Source organism: Sebastes fasciatus, chromosome 20, assembly GCF_043250625.1.
Source record: "Sebastes fasciatus isolate fSebFas1 chromosome 20, fSebFas1.pri, whole genome shotgun sequence".
NCBI classification, from domain to species: domain Eukaryota; kingdom Metazoa; phylum Chordata; class Actinopteri; order Perciformes; family Sebastidae; genus Sebastes; species Sebastes fasciatus.
This window is the reverse complement of record NC_133814.1, coordinates 20,025,830-20,045,058: the sequence shown is the minus strand read 5'-3', so window position 1 is coordinate 20,045,058 and position 19,229 is coordinate 20,025,830. Positions and strand designations below refer to the sequence as shown.

The following is a 19,229-nucleotide window of genomic DNA, read 5'->3' as shown; positions in this document are numbered from 1 at the left end:
TTCTCACCCCTCCCCTGTCTTCTTCTTCTCACACACTTTGAAGCATCTAACAGAACAGATCTGCTGGGCGATAAAAAAAAAAAAAGAGGAGGTAAAGACGACACAGAGGAGTCTGAGAGTGATGTAGACAGCTCAGTGTTTTATTGGAATCAGACCAGACAGGACTAGCCCGGCTGTTGCACTACATTTTGGCACAGAGTAAGATAGTGTGACCAGGAACAGCCCTACCCCTGGGTGCACAAAGCTTCACTACACACCGACTCTACTGCACACAGAGCAACCAGCTCGCCTTCAGATATCACTGTACAGTACACGCGACAACAGTCCTTCTCTGTGTGTGTGTGTGCGTGTGTGTGTGTTTGTAAGAAAGAGAGTGAGGAGAAGAGGGAGAAGAGAGTCTGTGTATGTGGTGTTTTTGTCTGTGTGTGTGTGTGTTTGAAATGAGAGGTAATTCAGCTGCTGGTTTTCCACATTTCTTTTCGCCCGGCTGTAACAGACCTATGATAGTATAGTTATAGTATTATACACCTCCAGATACACTTTACAATAATAATAACTATAATAAAAAAAAAAAGAAAGAAAGAGAGCGATAAGAAAGAAAAGCCATTCTTGAAAGAAAAAAAGAAAAAAAGTCAGAAAAGCGAGTGGTTTTGGCCGAGTGAAGTGAGACTGGAGGCAGGAAAGGGGAATTGGTGCTTTTGGGGGAGAGGGGAAGGAAAGAGGGGGGAGGCGGGGCGGCTGAAAACACTGATGGTAACTATAGAAACAGAAATGCCGAGAACTAAAAGTCACACACCGACAGGGAGGAAGAAAAATCACGCATTCACACATACGAAAATGTACATTCACGAAAAACAAAAAAACCGCCCACGGGCCAGCACATTCACGCCGGCGGGACAGACTCTGAAACTATAGCAGATGGATGAAATAGCTGGAGATCGGGCTTTACGCTGCTACACAGGCCGCCTGTAACACTCTGCTCCACATAATTAGTTCAATAGCCTGTAACTTGTAAGCTCGACATTCACTTTGTACACACGAGACAGGAGCGTGATGAGCGCAAAGAGTTCAATCATTATCACAAAAACAAAAAAACATTTTGAGGAGAAAAAAAAAAAGACAAAAATTACACATGAACAAACAAATAAAATATATAGATAGTCAGGGTATTGCACAAAAGGGTATTTGGCCCTAACTGGTCCACAATAAGGACAGTAATAACACAGGTAGGGTGCTTGTCCATGCGCCACGACTCTCCTTTTACTAGCAGACAATACCAACACAATACAGCCACTCAACACAGGCTATATACAGGCCTCTGCACCCAGCACCCACTGCACAGTCCTGGTGCTGGGGAGAGAAGCAGTGTCAGTGTGTGTGTGTGTTTTGGTTGTCTGAGCAGTATTGTAAATGTGTGTGTAAATCTGCATTAAAAGTGTGCAACGTGGGAGTGTGTGTGTGTGCGTGTACAGGTGTGTATATTCATATTCATAGTCATATTCATATTTATATTCATAATAAACCCAGGCAACAAGAACAACACAATGCAAGTAAAGAATATTTCAAAAAGTAACAACAACCAATAGCTTCAAAGTAAAGGAGTGACCGTGTGTGTGTGTGTGTGTGTGTTTGTGTTGTAAAGGGATTTATGGTTCTATACATGTATGAGTGTCAGCAGTGTGTGCCAAGTTTAGTGTTGTTGGATCAGTGTGTGTGTGTGTGTGTGTGTGTGTGTGTGTGTTAGGTCTGCGTCTCCTCGGGGGCGCAGTAGGAGAAGTCTTTGAATTCCTCCTGGTTGATCTGTCGGATGATGGCCTCGTCCGTGGGCGTCAACACCGGGTCCTCCTTGGTGAAGTCCTGGTCAAAGTTATTCACATCTCGCTTGGTCTTCTGCAGAGGCATGCACACACACACACACGCACACACACACAGAGAAAGGGGAAGGACGTCAGAGGAAGAACCTTCACTAAAAAATTGAGTGCTTTAAAAGTGACATTAGAGCGACACCTTCTGACCGAGATGAGACTTACTGCCTTTTCTGTGAAGATAACACACACACACACACACACACACACACACACACCTGTGCATATTGTTACCTACATGTGTGCAAACTCAGGCTGCGGTCGAAAAGTCAAAAAATTACGTCCTATTGTCTTTTCCTAACCACTTTTCCTTTTCTGTGTATACAAAATACATATATGGAAATAAGATTGATTGGATTATTTTCAACAGTAGTATAAAACATTACATGTCCCTTATAAATTAAAAATAGAAATAGGCATAACGGTAGCAAAATATTGATTCATATTTGATCAGCGCTGCCTAGTTTGACCGTTTCATCGGAGTTCATGAGTTTCGCGAGCAGCGATTGACAGCTGCTTTAGAGACTGCTCGGCTCTGATTGGTTGTTTTCTTTCGGAAATCTTGCAAATGCGATTAAAAGCACTTGGAGGACACAGAGGCACGTGATTTTTTCAGGATATAGCGAGCATTTTATAGAAATAACTTGATTTCTTCACATTTGCTCAAAGTAACCGACTGCAGCTTTAACAAAATAAGACAAACTTCTTGAATGCATCAAAGTTGAACTTTGTCTTTACACAAAGCAGCCAAACATGAACTTTACTAAAAATCTAATTCAGGCTAAAATTAGCAAAATTATGATTCAAAGCGAGGCTATTTAACTATAACTGCTACAGGAGCAGAGCCTAATTGCATATCCCTCTTTATTTTTCCACCACTATAAACGTTTTGTGAGCTTTTAGCTGTCGCCACAAGAGGACCTCGTTTTACTGTAAACTGAGTGTTCTTGCAGCAGGACAACTTGTGGATGTGTGGAGAATAAAATCTTAACATCCTGCATCTGCTGATCTCTAAAAACTACAGTAAATCTGTGCAATAAATACACAAGCACCTTAACACTTTAATCCTTGCAGGTTATTTTTTAAGCTGCTGTGTTGTCAATGTCAAATGTCTCTAGGTTGTTTTTTTTTTAAGATTATTTTTTGGGGCTTTTTTGGGCTTTATTTGATAGAGACAGTGACAGTTATGAAAGAGGGAGACATCACGGATGTTTAAAGAGAACTGGATACAGCGTTGGAGGCGGGCTTCTGTTCATTCCTATGAGAGTTGCTCAGAGGCGCATGAAGCCAAAATGGCTCGACTGACGAGTAATAAAGTACCCGGATCATCCCGCGATCTTCCGAAACCATTGGGCCCATAGAGCAGGCGCCTTCCAGCCCTCGCTCCAGCCTTGGTCTGGGTCTCATTCACATGAACGGAGAAAGGGAAATAACTCTGGATTCGGCTTTCAGTGCATTTTACAACTTTTAGGACCTAATGATTTAAATAAGGGATATTGAAGTGTTCATACTGGGAAGTTGATTTACCTCCAAAAAAAATTATAAAGGCACATCGCGAGCGCGCATGACATCATATCCGTTGGATTTTCCCGGAAAAGCCGGCCCACGTTCTTCACATTAAAAGCAGGCTGATAGAGGAAACCCAGAAAGTTGCGGAAGGTCTCATTTTGTAGGTTCACACATTGGCAATAAAAAACGTTTATATGTGTAAAAACTTACATACAGGCCCTTTAAAGGTAGGATACATGCATCTATAAGTACAAGGAAACCAATAGATCGTCACAGTTCACAGTTTTGTTAATAAAGCATTAGTGTGTGTGTATGTGTGGTGTGTGTTTCTTACAATCCGGGGTTTAAAGGGTGGTTTGACTTTTCTCTGCTCCAGCAGCACCCAGTCGATCTCTCTGAAGAAGGCATGGGTCTTGATGGCCTCCTCACAGCCCTGGGTCACCACGCAGCCCAGACGCTTGGCCGGGTTCTTGGTCATGAACTACACACAAACAAACAAATCAAATTTCATATGTGTACCTGTATGTATATGACAAATAGAGGTTTCTTCTTCTTTCTTTCTTTCTTCTTAACACACACTTCTAATTCGATCTGAAAGCCGACCCCCTTTAAGACGCTTTATGGATGCGGTCTCATCCATAAAAATGACGAGGACAGAAGCAGAACGAGGGGTTGGGCAAAAAGCATTTGAGTGCTAATAATAGAGCGGAGGCATTAATGGCTCTGTGGTACAAACAAAGAGGCGTAGTGATGAAACAGGTCAGCAGAGTGCTGGTGTTATTTACTGCGACTGAAAGCTGCGTCTCTTTTGTTCTGCCGTCTGTTCAGGATTGTAAGAGCACTTTGGTTTTATGATCACATTGTTATTGCTTTAACCTCTTTGACTGACTTTTTTTTTTTTGTATTCTTCTCGGTATCAGAGCAAAGAGGATCGTAACACCTCGGTGATAAGTGCACTTTGAATGAGTTCATTTGTTCATGGGCAGCTCTGAGGATAGAAACATGAATGATAGTGACAACTGGTAAAGGACGACGACGACGACAAACGCCGGAAATCTGTTTGCACTAAGTGAAAGTTTAGGAGGTCACAGTAGACATTCACTTCATAATGCAGTACGGTGATTTGAAGGTAAAAACACATGTTGAGCTTCTACAGTAGGTTACATATAACTGTTGTTTCAACAGCATTTAAACGACTGTATTTCCACATTAAAACCTAGCCTTTTAAATTGGGTTAAAACAACAGTTATATGTAACCTAGTTCCAGTTTGTGCCTCTCATGTGTTACCATTAGATTCAAGTCAAATGTGACAGCTGTTGTTGCCTGTTGGGGTTCAGTTTGCCATGTTATGATTTGAGCATATTTTTTATGCTAAATGCAGTACCTGTGAGGGTTTCTGGACCATATTTGTCATTGTTTTGTGTTGTAAATTGATTTCCAATGATAAATTACATAAAGCAGCATATTAGCCCACTCCCATGTTGATAAGAGTATTAAATACTTGACAAATCTACCATTAAGTTACATTATGAACAGATAAAAAATAAGCAGTTCATTTGCGATTAACTATGGACAATCATGTGATTAATCATGATTAAATATTTTAATCGATTGACAGCCCTAAATTCAATCATTTAAAATTAAACTATTCTTCATTTTGCCATGGACGCCTTTGAGCGCCTGCTGAAGAAGAGGAGATGCACTCTTTTAAGAATGTAATAGCTCTTCAAACTCTAATTAATAATCAAATAAAGAAAATGTTAAAAGAGGAGTGTTACGGTGGAGAGACAACTCGTACCGCTCTGAGGATAGAAACGGCTTCTTTACTGAGCCACACGGGGTAGAGGACGTCGTCGTGGAGAATCGACTCGAACAAGTCGTCTTCGTTATCAGCTTCGAACGGAGGCTGTCCGGCCATCATCTCATACATTAGCACGCCCAGGGCCCACCAGTCCACAGAGGCTCCGTACTCCAGCTCCTGCAGGATCTGAACCCAACAACAGGACATGGTTCAACATCGAGGACAGGAAATACTGTGACACAGGTCCGCTGGTGCAAAGGACTTGATTAGAAAACTCTACTCTGACAGAGTTAGCATGCAGCTTTAGTCATGATGTCTAGCTCTGTTTTTCCTGGCAATGTGTGAAACCCAAAGTGTTTCCATACTTTACTGTATGTGTAGTGTTTACCACGTTGGATTTAAAATGTGAGGGTGCAGGTCGTATCCACGTGGACTCTCTGCTGTTTTCTACTTTCTTGCTTCGGCGTGACCGGCTGCGGTTTGTTTTGGTTGACGGATACAGAACGGATATGATGTCACGTTACTCAGACTACAACAATAAAAGCGGCAACTTAAAATCGTGATACATAGGTGAATCTATTTTCTTAATAGATAATGAAAATAACTGTTAGTTGCAGCTCTACCAGTAAGATAAAACTGCACTTTAGTTAAGTGTTCTTCGGTAACAGAAGAACATAGGGGGAGCTCACCTCAGGGGCGATGTAGTCAGGCGTGCCACAGAAGGTGGTGGTGGTCACTCCGTTCTTGATGCCCTCTTTGCACATGCCGAAGTCTGCCAGCTTACAGTGTCCCTCTGCATCCAACAGGATGTTATCCAGCTTCAGATCCCTGAGAGTGAAGGACACAGAGGGAGAGAAAGAATTAACACCATCTGGTTTCCATAACAGTTGAACTCGCTGGGAGAAGTGAGCATGCGATGTAAAAAAAGAAAAAGAAAAAAAACCCAGTGAGAATCACCATGTTAAAGTGTGAAACATGTTGCCATGCACCTTCTGGTAAGAAAACCATTTGTGATATTCCATAATAGTGATTCTCAAAGTGGGGACTCTGTCAGGGGGTCATATATCTACAGATGGAGACCATTTGCGCCAATAAAACAAGCATATTGTGTCCATTACTCCCACCCACGTTAGCTTTGGGCCAATAGAAACGCTGATATGATTGTGACACACAGCAATAAGTTCATTATTTTAAAGTTGAAGCACTTACTGAAAGTCAGCTTTAAACCTGTAATTATAAATATCTGGATTTATTAGGACTATGTCAGTCTTGTTACTGTTCATTTTCTGAAAGCTTTTAAGATCAATTACTTGACACGTAGGCTATAAATGCTGTCAAGTTGAGTCCAAATGCTAATATGACTAAAATCACCTTCTGTTTAAAGGTATATACGTGGTAATAATGACATTCAATAACACTGCAAATCTCCCCCTCTGTCGGACTAATAAAGGATTATCTCATCTTATCTTAACATGAATCAAATTGAAATGTGTTTCTGTTTATCACTATGAAACAACTCTGAAGTATTTAGGTTAGAAAGGTTTAGAATACAAACAGCTCAAATGGCATCTAATAGTACAAATGTTAGTAAGCATTATGCTTAATCGGTTTTACGATTAAGAGGGGGTCTTTGGAAAATATTTGGTAACACTTCATTTTACAGGTCCGTAAATGTCACGGTAATTAGGTGATAATTAGTGACCTATTTGAAATTTCTTTGGAATTACTGCCAAATTACCACGATATTTACCTCAAAGTTGATCAAAAAATGACTTTATTATAAACATTATTTAATAATTATATTCTGCTATTTCTCAATAGCTGGTAATTTATTTAAGGAAAAGAATACAAAGTTAATTGATATGCTTTATTTCCATGTCTGCTGGTAAATAGATGATGATTAGCAAATAACGTATTTGAAATTTCTTAAAAACTTCCCTGAATAACTACCAGGTTACATTTGTGTAGACAATAAGTCACATAATGGTGAGATTTGTGCCTGATCAGAAGTGTCTTCTATTAGTTTTGGTTTTCCACCTCCGATGAAGAGCAGCCGCTTTTCAAGCCTAAGGGCCCTATTTGAACCATTATATGCTAATTTAGCATATCATTGTTAAATAATGTTTATAATAAAGTAATTTTCCATACATTTTGAGGTAAATATTGGGGAAATTTGTCAGTAATTACAAAGAAATTTCAAATAGGTTACTTGCTAATTATCACCTAATTAACATGAAATTTGCAGACCTGTAAAATGAAGTGTTACCTAATTTTCTCCACCATAAGGAGTCCCTGTTCCCAAAAGGTTTGAGAACCCCTGGGCTAATAATCCTTCAAATAATTGGTCAAATTCTCTGGATTTACCAATCAGGATTCACCTCTAAAACAAGACAGAATATGAATGTTATGACGAATTTATTAGATATTTCTAGCTTAAAGCGTTTTAACATTGTTAAGGTCATCCTTGGCTGAAAAAAATAAGTAGGCGTTGGGGGCGTTTACCTGTAGATGACCCCGTTGCGGTGCAGGAACATGAGGGCTGAGGTGACTTCGGCGGCGTAGAAACGAGAGCGAGGCTCGTCAAACTTCCTGGATCGCTGAATCTGGAACATCAGGTCTCCTCCGTTCACATATTCCATTACAAAAAACAAACGGTCCTGCAGAGAGAGAGAGAGAGAGAGAGAGAGAGAGAGAGAGAGAGAGAGAGAGAGGGAGAGAGAGAGAGAGAGAGAGAAAGAGAAAAATAGATAAAGAAAACAGTATGGCTACAACTAACGATTAATTTCATTATCCAGATTTATCGATAAGTTGTTTCAGAATCAAAAATACTTTATTGATCCGTTACGATTGAGCGTTACAGTTGCTCTTATAAACATAAAGAAATGTAAGAAAATAGAAATAAAGGAGTATGCAACATGTAAATTACGTACATAATGCTACACTATAAACACAATATATGTAATGAAATATAAGTAAGTAATACAATTAAAAATAAGAAATGAGAGTATAAAAAATATGTACAAATATTTGCATTAAGACGTGCAATATATAACATATAACCATGGGGAAAATAAGTAAATACAAAATGCTGAGAAGTGGGATCTATTAAGAGTATTAAATATAAATGCCAGAATGTTATAAATAAGAATTACATAAGAATATTTCTTGAAATGCACAGTGTGAATGCAGTATTAATTGCACAGTTGACGTCCTCAAATGTTTTGTTTTGTCCACAACTCAAAGATATTCAGTTTAATGTCATAGAGGAGTAAATAAACCAGAAAGTATTCACATTTAAGAAGCTGGAATCAGAGAATTATTACTTATTTTTCTTAAACAAATGACTCAAACCGATTATCAAAATAGTTAGTGATTCATTTAATAGTTGACAACTAATCGGTTAATCGTTGCAGCTCTAGAAAACGGAGAAAACTATCACATCTGTATGTGTGTGTGTGCAGGGTGGTGGTCCTACCCGTGTCTGGAAGCAGCAGTAGAGCTGGGTGAGGTAGGGGTGTCGGCGGGCGAGGGCCAGGATGCGCTTCTCGGTCATGGTGCAGTCCACGTCGTCGTCCTGCAGGATCACGTCCTTCTTCAACACTTTGACGGCGTAAACCTCCTCCGTCCCCTTTAGCTCCGCCAACATCACCTGGATGACGGAAATTACCATTATGTTTGAAATCAGAATTACAAAATATTAAAACTGTTTTAAAACTCTGAAAACTACTATTACACTGAAAATCTTTGGGTTTTAGACTGTATATAATATGTTGACTTGGGGAAACTTTGGTATAAAATATACATTTGGGGAACGTAAATTTAATATTTACTCTCATTTTAGCTCTGTTTTGGTCTCCACCTTAGCTGCTAAATGTTCAGCAGCTAGTCGCAAACTTTGCCTGTCAGCTGTTCGTTGCTGTTCAGGTGGTGTTTTTCAATTCATCAGAGCTTTTTTTTTTGGTAAAAACAGCAGCCAGACAAACAATATTAATGTGAGCAGTGAGAGGGAACCAAAACAGTAAAGTTGTGACCATAAAACCAAAACAATGAGCTGGAAGACGGTAAAAGGCTCAGTGGAGCTGAGTGGAACTGCAGAGTTTGTGTGATCATTTTCTGTCCGTTACGAGCAACTTGTTTCAGATTTATACAGTCATTTGAGCAGCTGTTAATATAAAAACATTGATTAATGCAGCTTTAATGTTATCCATAACTGCATGTGAGACAAGACAGTCTTTTCCCCATTTTGTTTGCGTTGTCTACGTTCTTTTCTGTTTTTTCAAATGGAAACGCCCACTCAGCCGTTAGCAAAAAGCAGTGACGTAGGTTACCAAAGTAAGCTAATAGAAGCTAATCAATAAGGTTGTGAATAATGTGAATGGTAGCACTAGCTGAGTCAAAGTTAGCTGTGCTAAGTTTGGAAATAACTGAAAGGGTTAGTTCGGATTTTTGTGGGGTAATATGTATACTCCTGCGTTCTGCGAGGTAAAATTACTGTTTTTATGAATGGAGTCTGGTGGCTTTGAAGACAGCAACGTAACGGCTTCAGTTCCCCCTCAGAAAGAGCAGTCTGATGACGAGGTAAAGTGGCTGTGGACAGGAGCAGCAGAAAAACATATTTTAGCCCCCTAGAAAAAAAATCAATATCAGTTGAAGTATACATATTTAGAATATTTACACTGCTTTACCTCGCCGTTATATCGCTGTCTTCAAAGCCACCAGACTCCATTCACAAAAACAGTAATTTTACCTCTCAAAACACTGGAGTTGCTGCTCTACCGCTGCATTGATTAATAAGTTGGTTTGTGTTATTGTGTGACTTCCGGATCCAAACTAACGTGACATCCACACACGTGCCGGTACTCGTGTCGACCTCCATCTAAGTTAGTGTACATAATACACTGATCATAAGGTTGCATAAATACTGCTTAGGTAGCAGCATCATCCTGCAGAAAGCTACGTCAGGTCACGTGGGAATTTTTTTTTAAAAGGCCATAGGGAAATAGCATTTTCTGAGAAGCTACAGTGTGATATAAAAACCTATAATGTTTTAAAACTTAAGTTAAAGACAGGAACTAGCCTAGTTTACTGTTTGGTACGTAGTGAAATGTAATGTGTAAAAACAGCTGCCTCCATACAACATAATTGACATGTGCATTGTTCTATTCTGGTCCCTGATATTCCTGACGTCTCTTCTGAATAAAGGGAACTATGAAGAACAGAGTGTTAAAAGAACAAAAAAAAAAACTGTTTCAATTATGAACATAATGAGCAGTAAACAAACAAACATCCCCCTCAAACGCCTCCTCCGTGTCGCCGCACCTTGCCGAAGCTGCCTTTGCCGAGAACCTTGATAAAGTTGAAGTCCTTGAGGGTCCTCCTCTGGATCTGTCCGTTCTCCCTGCCTGCCGAGGAAGAGGACGAGGAGGAGGAGGTGGTGGAAGAGGAAGAAGAGGAGGAGGAGGAGGAGTGTTGGGGTCCCTGCTGGTCGAGTGACAGCGCGTCCTGCAGGCGATCTAACTGTGCCAAGTCTGTGGGTGTCAACGGAAAAGCAGATCAGCGAAAACAGGCCGACTGTCTTTTTTTTTTCCACGTCAGCTCGTTTTTAGAAATGTTGCTCATAATTTGTTACCGATTACTTTTCAATAAACTTTAAAAAATGATGATCAGGTCCCCTGTTGAAACCTGGCATGACTCAGCTACAGTATCTCTGACCAGGGTGATTAAATAGCAGCAGAGTTGTTCATCAACGTTTGGCTCCGGAAAACAAAAATGGGAATCCTTCCACAAAGAGAAAGTTAACTTTTATTTCTCGGCTTGCAAAGTGTGAGATGACGATGACTAACTGTGACAACCAAATGGTGGTGGGCGGACGGGGATAATTCTTAGATTATGTAAATTTAGTCTTATATATAGAAGAACAATAACACGTTCAACTACTTACTTCTTAAAAGGAGCAACAATATTGTTCCTGAAATGGAAATACTACCTCTTACTGGTAAAATTAACACATTAAAACCATATGCTGCTAAGAACGCATCTCAACGGGCTTTGAAATGTCTGTTTGTGTCAAATCTGTGTTTTCTGGTGTGTGTGTGCGTGTGTGTGTGTGTTGTGTTGAGTGTTACCCTGCTGTGAGGGGGAGGTGGGGACAGCTGGCTGGCTGAAGCTGTTGTCCTCAGTCTGGGAGAGCTCAGGAGGAGACTGGGGAGGGTCCTGCCCTGGAGTCAACTGGAAAGAGAGAGAGACAACATGACCGTTCCTTTGGGCTCTTACAATCGTTTACTTGAATCACGAGTCTGGGGGTTGAATCTCAGTTTCTCAGTCAAAGCGTTTGACTTTGCATCAATTTCCACAGAGATAAACAGAATAAAACCTTCAGCAGAGGCCTGTACTACAAAGCAGGATCTGCGGTTAGCGAGGCAACTTCAGGGTTAACCCTTCAGGGTTTTCCATCCTATGAAGGTGGTTCACGTCTTACAGGGGTAGATCGCCATGGTAACTAATGCTGAACAGCTAACCTGCTCCGCAGCAGGTTATGTGAGAGATCAACTCGTATAAAAGCACCGCCTACTGACCAATCAGAGCTCGGTGCGCGGGTCATATGATAATATTACACACATATGAAGAAGTTTAAATCATAATCCAGGCTAAAAACAACACAGTTTAAACTGACAGATGCAGGAAGGACAGCTGGCTGTATGCTGTGGGTGTTTACCGCTTTGAATTATGTTTTTATATTAATTTATTTACTTGCTCTTGAGTCCGTTTCACACCGCCGGAGACGGGGACGCAGCTGAAAGAAGGTTGAAATAGTCACACACGCCAAATTGTTCTTAATGGTCATAATGAAGTGTAACCCATTCATCCATTACGCTACTAAAAGCTATTCATAGATAGACGACTATAACTGACTTTTGAGTATTACGTTAAATTAATAAGTCTGTTAATTTACACATTCACACATCGGGAGTTTTTTCTTTTGCCAGCTGTCCTTCCTGCATTTGGCAGCTTCAACTGTGTTAATTTTAGTCTGGATTAAGTGTTTAACTTCTTCGTATTTGTCTAATATAGCTTGCTCTTCCTTTGTTAAATGTGCCGCTCTGCCTGTCTGTCTGCAAGTCAGTAGACTTGTCCATGTCTGTGATTGGTCAGATGCTGCAAACACCTCCCCGTTCATGTGAACGCGCTCACAGCCAGACTGAGAAACCCTGGGTTGATTTACCGAGTTGATAACCAGCGTCGTAGGACCGCTTAGCCGAATCACATTTGTTAGGGATAGTTAAGCCAGATAACGAGAGAGATACCCTGGGTATGTTGAACTCGCTTCGTAGGCCTCAGGTTAAAAAATGTTTTACAAATCATACCGTCTCAAATATGAGGAGAGGGCGCATGCAGCGACCAGCAGTCAGTTTACAAGTTTGTACTGTCTTGTTAAGTTAATTTTTTTTAGTTATCATCCTGTCTAATGCCCGGTCCCTCCGCAATAAGACCAACATAAGCTTAAAGATGCCTGTATCCTGGCTTTCACAGAAACATGACTTGGGGGAGAAGGACTCCGACAGTGAGATGGCGAAAGAAAGGTTTTTAGGGCTCCGCTTCGCACCGACTGGGAGACTGCGACCACCGGCAAGTCATGCGGAGGTGGGGTATGTCTCTATGTGCGATTAATCGTGGACAATCATGCGATTAATCGCCATTAAATATTTTAAACGATTGACAGCCCCAGTAAAAATATTCGATATATTTTTTTAAAACATCTGTATAAGTGAGGAAAAGAAGAGCCTAATTGCAATTTTAAAAAGGACCAGATCCCTCTACAAATATTCAAATTTGACAGGTTGTAGGTTTCAAATGTTGAAACAATAAAACCTCCATATGAATACAAATATCTTTATTATCTGTGAGAGTGACTCGTTACCTTCCTCCTGCGCTGTGCGGTGTTGGAGATCTTGTCGGGCGTGACTCCCAGGTCAGCCAGGACTTTAGCGATTCCTCGGGCGTCCACACCGCAGTTAGGAGCTACATTGGTCTCACAGCGCCGGTGCACATTCATCTTACACACTGCACAACAACAAACACACATGGAAATGGTTCTCAGGTTAAACGCAGGAAGGCTTTCTGGCTTTAACACTGGACCGTGTAGTTAAAGACATCAAAACTGCGCTGGAAGGTGTGATCAATAGAAAACAGACTATCTGCTTTCTCATGGTATTTTACTTTGGAAAGAAATAGTTTCATAAATATATTAAAGATTTAAATTCTTTCAGGTAAATTTATTCCAGCCACTAGTATGGTGTTTTCGGAAAAAGGAAACAGTTTTTCATACGTGAAACCTCAAAAATACATGTTGCACCAGGATGTCTCATTGAACACATCATTTGCTTCCTATGTATTTTGTTTTTATTAAATGTAAAAAGCTTCTTGCACAATCCCTTTACCGAATGTTTCTTTAAATTTGATCTTTTTTAAGTCATCAATGTATTGCCTGGCATTTTGTCTTCTCTTTTTGTCCTTTGAACTTGTTTATAGGTTATTGTTGTTGTTTGTATTTGAATTATCAATAAAGAAAAAAGGAGAAAAACAGAGGTAACATCATTTTGGGATACTATTACTGAATTTTTATAGAACTGCAACTAACGATTATTTCCATTATTGATTCATTTTTTTTCTCAATGAATTGCTTAGTGTATAAAAATGGTGAAAAAAATGCTCGTCACGTGTTCTGAAAGCCAAGGTGGTATCTTCAAATTGCTCGTTTGGTCCAAAAAAAACAGTCTACAACTACAATACTACATTTAAAATCATTTAAAAAACAGAAAAAGCATGAAATCCTCACATGAGAGAGGTTCCTAGAATCAGCAAATATTCAACATTTTGCTTGATTGATTATCAGAATCATTAATTCATTTTAGAAAATGTTTATAATCCTAGACACGTGGCTGGTTTTGGGCACTACTACATTAGAAAACAGCAAAGATTTTCTCAGAATGTAAAGAAATCCTTCAAAAGAAATTTCTGGATGTGCTCCAAAAAGTATTCCCTTCTTCTTTCATAACATTTCACCAAATGTCTTTTAAATCTGTTCACCAGCTTTTGATCCTACTGAGTAAGAAACATTTCCTTCTTGGCAGAGATACAAATGTGTGTGTTGGTATTTATTATTAAACTGTAATAAAAATGCATTTTTTTGATTGCTTTTATAAGATTAATTAACATTTTCAGCCTTTTCACATTTAGACTCCAAGGAGGTTGCAAAAATACGAGCATCTATAAATGCATTCTATGTGCGCTGACGCTGTAAATTCCCCACTGCGCATGAACTCACCTTTGCACTGCAGGCCCTGCCTCATGAGGCCCCACAGCAGGGAGCCACAGTGGTCACAGAAGGTGGGAACCTTGTAGTTGTGGATACTGAACTTATGGGGCATGTTAACACTGAACCGCTGTGAACCCACCTACAGAGGGACACACACACACAAAAACACACACGGTGTTACAAAGAGGTCACTGTCACATTATCGAGGGAATAATGCATGTGGCTCAAGTGTAAGTACACAGTGTACACATGTTACCTTCAGTAACAGATTTATTCACTAAAAGCCTGAATGGTGAGTGTCTCTGTGCAAATAATAGTGATAAATAATAAATGTTAAAGAGGACATATTCTTCTGAGCTAAACATCTCTACATTTTTAAAAACATACTCCATGTGTACTTGGATGTTTGCATGTACCTCCTCAGGTAAGTCCTCCTGCTTCTTCATCCCGGCACACTTGGTGATGATGAGCTCATGGCAGCGCTTGTGGACGACACACGTACACACTGGAAGCACAGCATCAACATCAGGAGTTCACAAATGTTGTTAAATTAAGTCAAATACGGGTTGTGGACTGACAAAGCGGGACGTCTGAGGACGTCACCTTTGGGCTTTGAGAGGCTGGGATGGATGTCTTTCAATTATCAATCAATCAATTAAAAAGAAGTCTTAAAAAACGTTTAGTTCGTTGTTTAGAATTTGATTATGTGTGATGTTATTACTGATGTTATCTCCCAGATTAGATAGACCGTGGAGAATAAAAGTTGTGTTCTGCAGTGATTCTGTTGCACCTTGTGATGCATCGATTTGATACACTGATTTAATATCCGTGCCAATGCTGACCTTATTAAAGGGGTCGGGTACCGGCCGAATGTGACTGACCCACATTAAAAATCAATATAAAAATGTAACAATGCAATCTAAACCTTCTTAAACTAGTTAATTAAAATCTACAAAAGCTTAAAAAGAGTGTTGTGTAGCTGCAGCCTCTCATACTCATACAGTAGATGCTACATTTAGTGCTACACAGTGATGTAGTTTAAATTGAGAAGAAAAAGAGTCCTGGTATCAGACTGATTCTCTACATTCCCCAGACAAAACAATTATACCGGACGATCCAGTAAAACCTGGATTACTTTCAATACAAAATGTTTTAGAATTTATTATTTCTAAAATATCCGTGTCGGAGGTTTTTCCAGCCGATTCAGCATGTTGAATCGGCGGTGGCGCCCGTTAGTGAGAGAAATCGCTCTGATTGTCTGTTTAGCTTAAACTAATCAGATCACAAGAAGAGAAACGGACGTGAGGAAAGCAAGCCAACGAGTTAAGTCAAGAGGAAAAACACAGAAGGCTCTTCTCATTTTTCATCATCTCATCTGATCATTCTAATACATGGATATTTTCACAACAACATGGCCATCTGTGATAAAGCTAAGTGGTGAATGACAGTGGTGTGAAAATGGTCGGAAAACGTTGCATTGTTTCATGTAGGTATCATAACAACGGCTTGTATATTCACAGTCCTCGGTCTTCCGGTTTCCCTTTTTGAATGATGAATACAGACTACAGTCACCTGCTGGTGTGGAGAGTTATTTCATCTCACGCAGGTACAGGACGTACGTGGTAGTTGGCCGTCGGCTGTTGTCTTTCTGGTGTGTTTGAGTGCAACTTGTCGGCTAAAACAAAGGCAACGTGAGGCGATGCAACAGGTGGCCTTCATCGCCGCTAGTTATCTGATGTCGGGGTTGGTGTGTCTGTGGCTTTAGACACAAAAACATGTGTCTAAAGTAGGCTCCAGGTTGAAAAATACCGTAGTTTACCCTTTTGACCCCAACTGAATTTTTAGGATGTTGGAAAAACCTACTGAGAAAATGTGCAACTGAAACGATGCTCATGAGCATTTTAGATGTTGTTGGTGTAACGCAGGTGGCTTGAGACCAAATCACAGCTGTCATTCAGCAACATGTAATCCCTCTTGTGCTTTCGTGCTTAAATAATAAATGACGTGCGGCGTTACTTGAGAAATTGGAATCGGCTAGAGAAAAGTACTCACCCTGACACTGGTATCCCTGCTTCCCCAGCACGCCCCTATCAAATCACACAAACACACAGAGGAGGTTGCTTTAATGAAACGAAACAGCAGGTTACGCTGGGTCAGACCAAGATGTGTTGTTTGTGTTTCCTACCAGATAAAATCTCTGCAATGTGAGCAGTAGGTTGGTTGTCTCAGGTAGGTGGCCATGAACTTGTGTCCGTTGACTTGATGGACGCGTCTTCGGACGGCGCCCTGTCGCCGGCGAGGGCCGATCCTCTCTCGAAACACCCGCTCCTCATTCTCATTGGTCCCCGTGGCTGTCGAGTGAACACACACAAGATACACATGAGAATCACAATATTATGTGTTGTGATGCTGTATCGATTAATAATCAAGCTCTGAAAAAAAATCTGACGATGTCGGGCCCGGCTGCTATTCAATCTTTCAAAGGTTGTAGGGGGATCAATTTTAAAGCTAGAGTGAAGATACTGGTATCATATGAAACTAGAATATAGAAAATCAAACATTTTTACTATATTAATTTAGATATTTTCCAAAGTAAAAGTCCCAAGAAGTGTATGATTCAACTTTTTCCCCATGGTCTAGTGTTAAAAAAGTTAACAAAAATCGCAATAAATCGTAATATCTATAATAAATATATATCGATCAGCATCAAAGTATCGTGATAGTATCGAATCGGGAGATAGGTGCATCGTCCCAGCCCTATTATCTATTAATATGTAAATAATTTTCTTGATTAATAAAATAAGATAATCCTTTATTAGTCCCACAGTGGGGAAATTTGCATTATTACATTAGCAGAGGGGAGAGTGCAAACAACAAGAAGCATCAGTAAAAAAAACAACAATAAAGATCTACTGTAATAAATAAGTAAACAGTAAAAAACTAAATATATAAAATATAATAGTAGGCAGACTGAATGGTTGAGTTCACATTATTGCACATATGAAATGTTGATATTGTATAGGTGGATTAATCATTTGGTTCAGAAAATAACATCAACAATACACAGTTTCCCTCCAGTCAACATATTGAGATGTTTTGTTTTGTCCAACCAACAGTCTAAAAATCAAAACATATTCAGTTTATCATCACAGAACAGTTAGAAAACCAGTGAATACTCCTATTTCAGGAACTGGAACCAGAGAATTTAGGGCATTTTTGCTTGAAAAATTTGATTATTTAAAGGTCACATATTATGCTCATTTCCAGGTTCATAGATGTATTTTAATGTTGCACTAGAACATGTTTACATGCTGCAATGTTCAAAAAACCCTTTATTCTTCTCATACTGCAGCCTGAGTCTGCCTGCCTCAGAGCCTAATTCAGCCTCTGTCTGAAAACCACTGATTCACAGCCTGTCTCCTCCCACTCTGCTCTGATTGGTCAGCGTGTTCTGTCAATCAAACTTCCTCACAACAACAGCGTCACCCTCCCCCTCCCTCCCGGAGAAGCTCTCGAGAGAGAGACGAGTGGAGAGATAGCAGCTAGAATAAAGTTTATAAACCACTTTAAAGTTTATAAACCAGAAACTTCACCCAGCGCACGTTACCGGAGGAATCTGATCAGAAATCGGCGACACATGATGAACATCTGCGGTCCAGATTCCAGGTTTTCCTGACGGTTTCTCTCAGGTAAATAATACTATTTATAGCTCTGTTAGTTAGCTCAGTGTTTACCTCATGCATCAACTCTGTAAACCGTAAACATACACTCTGTTTTACAGATCCATCTGTGAGAAATGACCGACAGAATCATCCCAGAGGAGAGCAGATAGCTGAAAGCAGATGGGAGATACAGAGCTAACCGTTAGCATGTAGCTACATGCTAACGGTTAGCTACATGCTACCGCTATGACACGGTGTGTAAACACAGCGACCATCAGGGTGGAAAATAGAAGATGTGAAACAGTAGTCAGTTCATTATTTCTGCTAAAAGATAAATGTATGGAAGATCAGAGTAATGGTATATTATTTACAGTAGTAGCTGTCTCTGTGTTACCATGACTACAGACCACCGGAGCTTAGCTTACCATAGTTTACCAGAGCTGAAAGACTTTCTCCTGTACCATGTTAACATAACTAACAGGTGAGATGATTACAAATGCTGTGAATAATTAATATTGTCATCTGTCAACTCAAATAAAGTTTGACTGTGAAACAGAAATGTGTTGTGTTGCTTACAAGTCACTATTTACTACCTGTACTCTGCTACATGCATGACATCAAATATATATAATATATAAATATCATCTGTTTAAACAGTGTAATTACATAAAGCCTTTGTGAAAGAACATGTTATATTTAGATGATGGGAGTACATGAAGCCTGTTCTGCTGGTTCTTGCAGACTTTGCTCAAGTTAGGTTGAGGAGGAGAGACAGTGACGCGCTGTGGGGCGGGGTCAGCTACTGAAGGTTCTCTCTGGTTCGACCAGGAAACCCTTACATGGCTTGCATTTCTTTAATGACGTCAGAAGAGAAGGAAAAAAAGCGATTTTTTTTTCTGCACCCATTTCTGGACAAACGGAGGAGGAGAAAAAGAGAGAGGATGGTCTTTTATGATACTATGGTGGCCTGTAGACACACTGGGGACAGATATTGATGTTTAAAAGACATGGAAAAGTGCATTTTGCATAATAGGTGACCTTTAAATAGTTGCCGATCAATCAACTTTACTGTCCA

General features: G+C 40.0%; 1 protein-coding gene across 1 annotated transcript in view; it reads right to left on the bottom strand.

Moving 5' to 3' along the window:
• Window positions 1-119: 119 nt before the first annotated feature.
• prkcea (protein kinase C, epsilon a) overlaps window positions 120-19,229 on the bottom strand; it is a 43,757-nt gene continuing 24,647 nt past the window's right edge. Inside the window, exons 3-15 of the mRNA XM_074619644.1 lie at window positions 16,678-16,843; window positions 16,545-16,579; window positions 14,909-14,997; window positions 14,502-14,631; window positions 13,095-13,237; window positions 11,302-11,404; window positions 10,496-10,704; window positions 8,652-8,825; window positions 7,679-7,833; window positions 5,866-6,004; window positions 5,174-5,362; window positions 3,709-3,855; window positions 120-1,890 (exon numbers count right to left, since the gene is read on the bottom strand). Of these exons, the coding sequence (XP_074475745.1) occupies window positions 1,741-1,890; window positions 3,709-3,855; window positions 5,174-5,362; window positions 5,866-6,004; window positions 7,679-7,833; window positions 8,652-8,825; window positions 10,496-10,704; window positions 11,302-11,404; window positions 13,095-13,237; window positions 14,502-14,631; window positions 14,909-14,997; window positions 16,545-16,579; window positions 16,678-16,843 (1,829 nt within the window). The 3' untranslated portion in view covers window positions 120-1,740. The remainder of the gene's footprint in view (window positions 1,891-3,708; window positions 3,856-5,173; window positions 5,363-5,865; window positions 6,005-7,678; window positions 7,834-8,651; window positions 8,826-10,495; window positions 10,705-11,301; window positions 11,405-13,094; window positions 13,238-14,501; window positions 14,632-14,908; window positions 14,998-16,544; window positions 16,580-16,677; window positions 16,844-19,229) is intronic.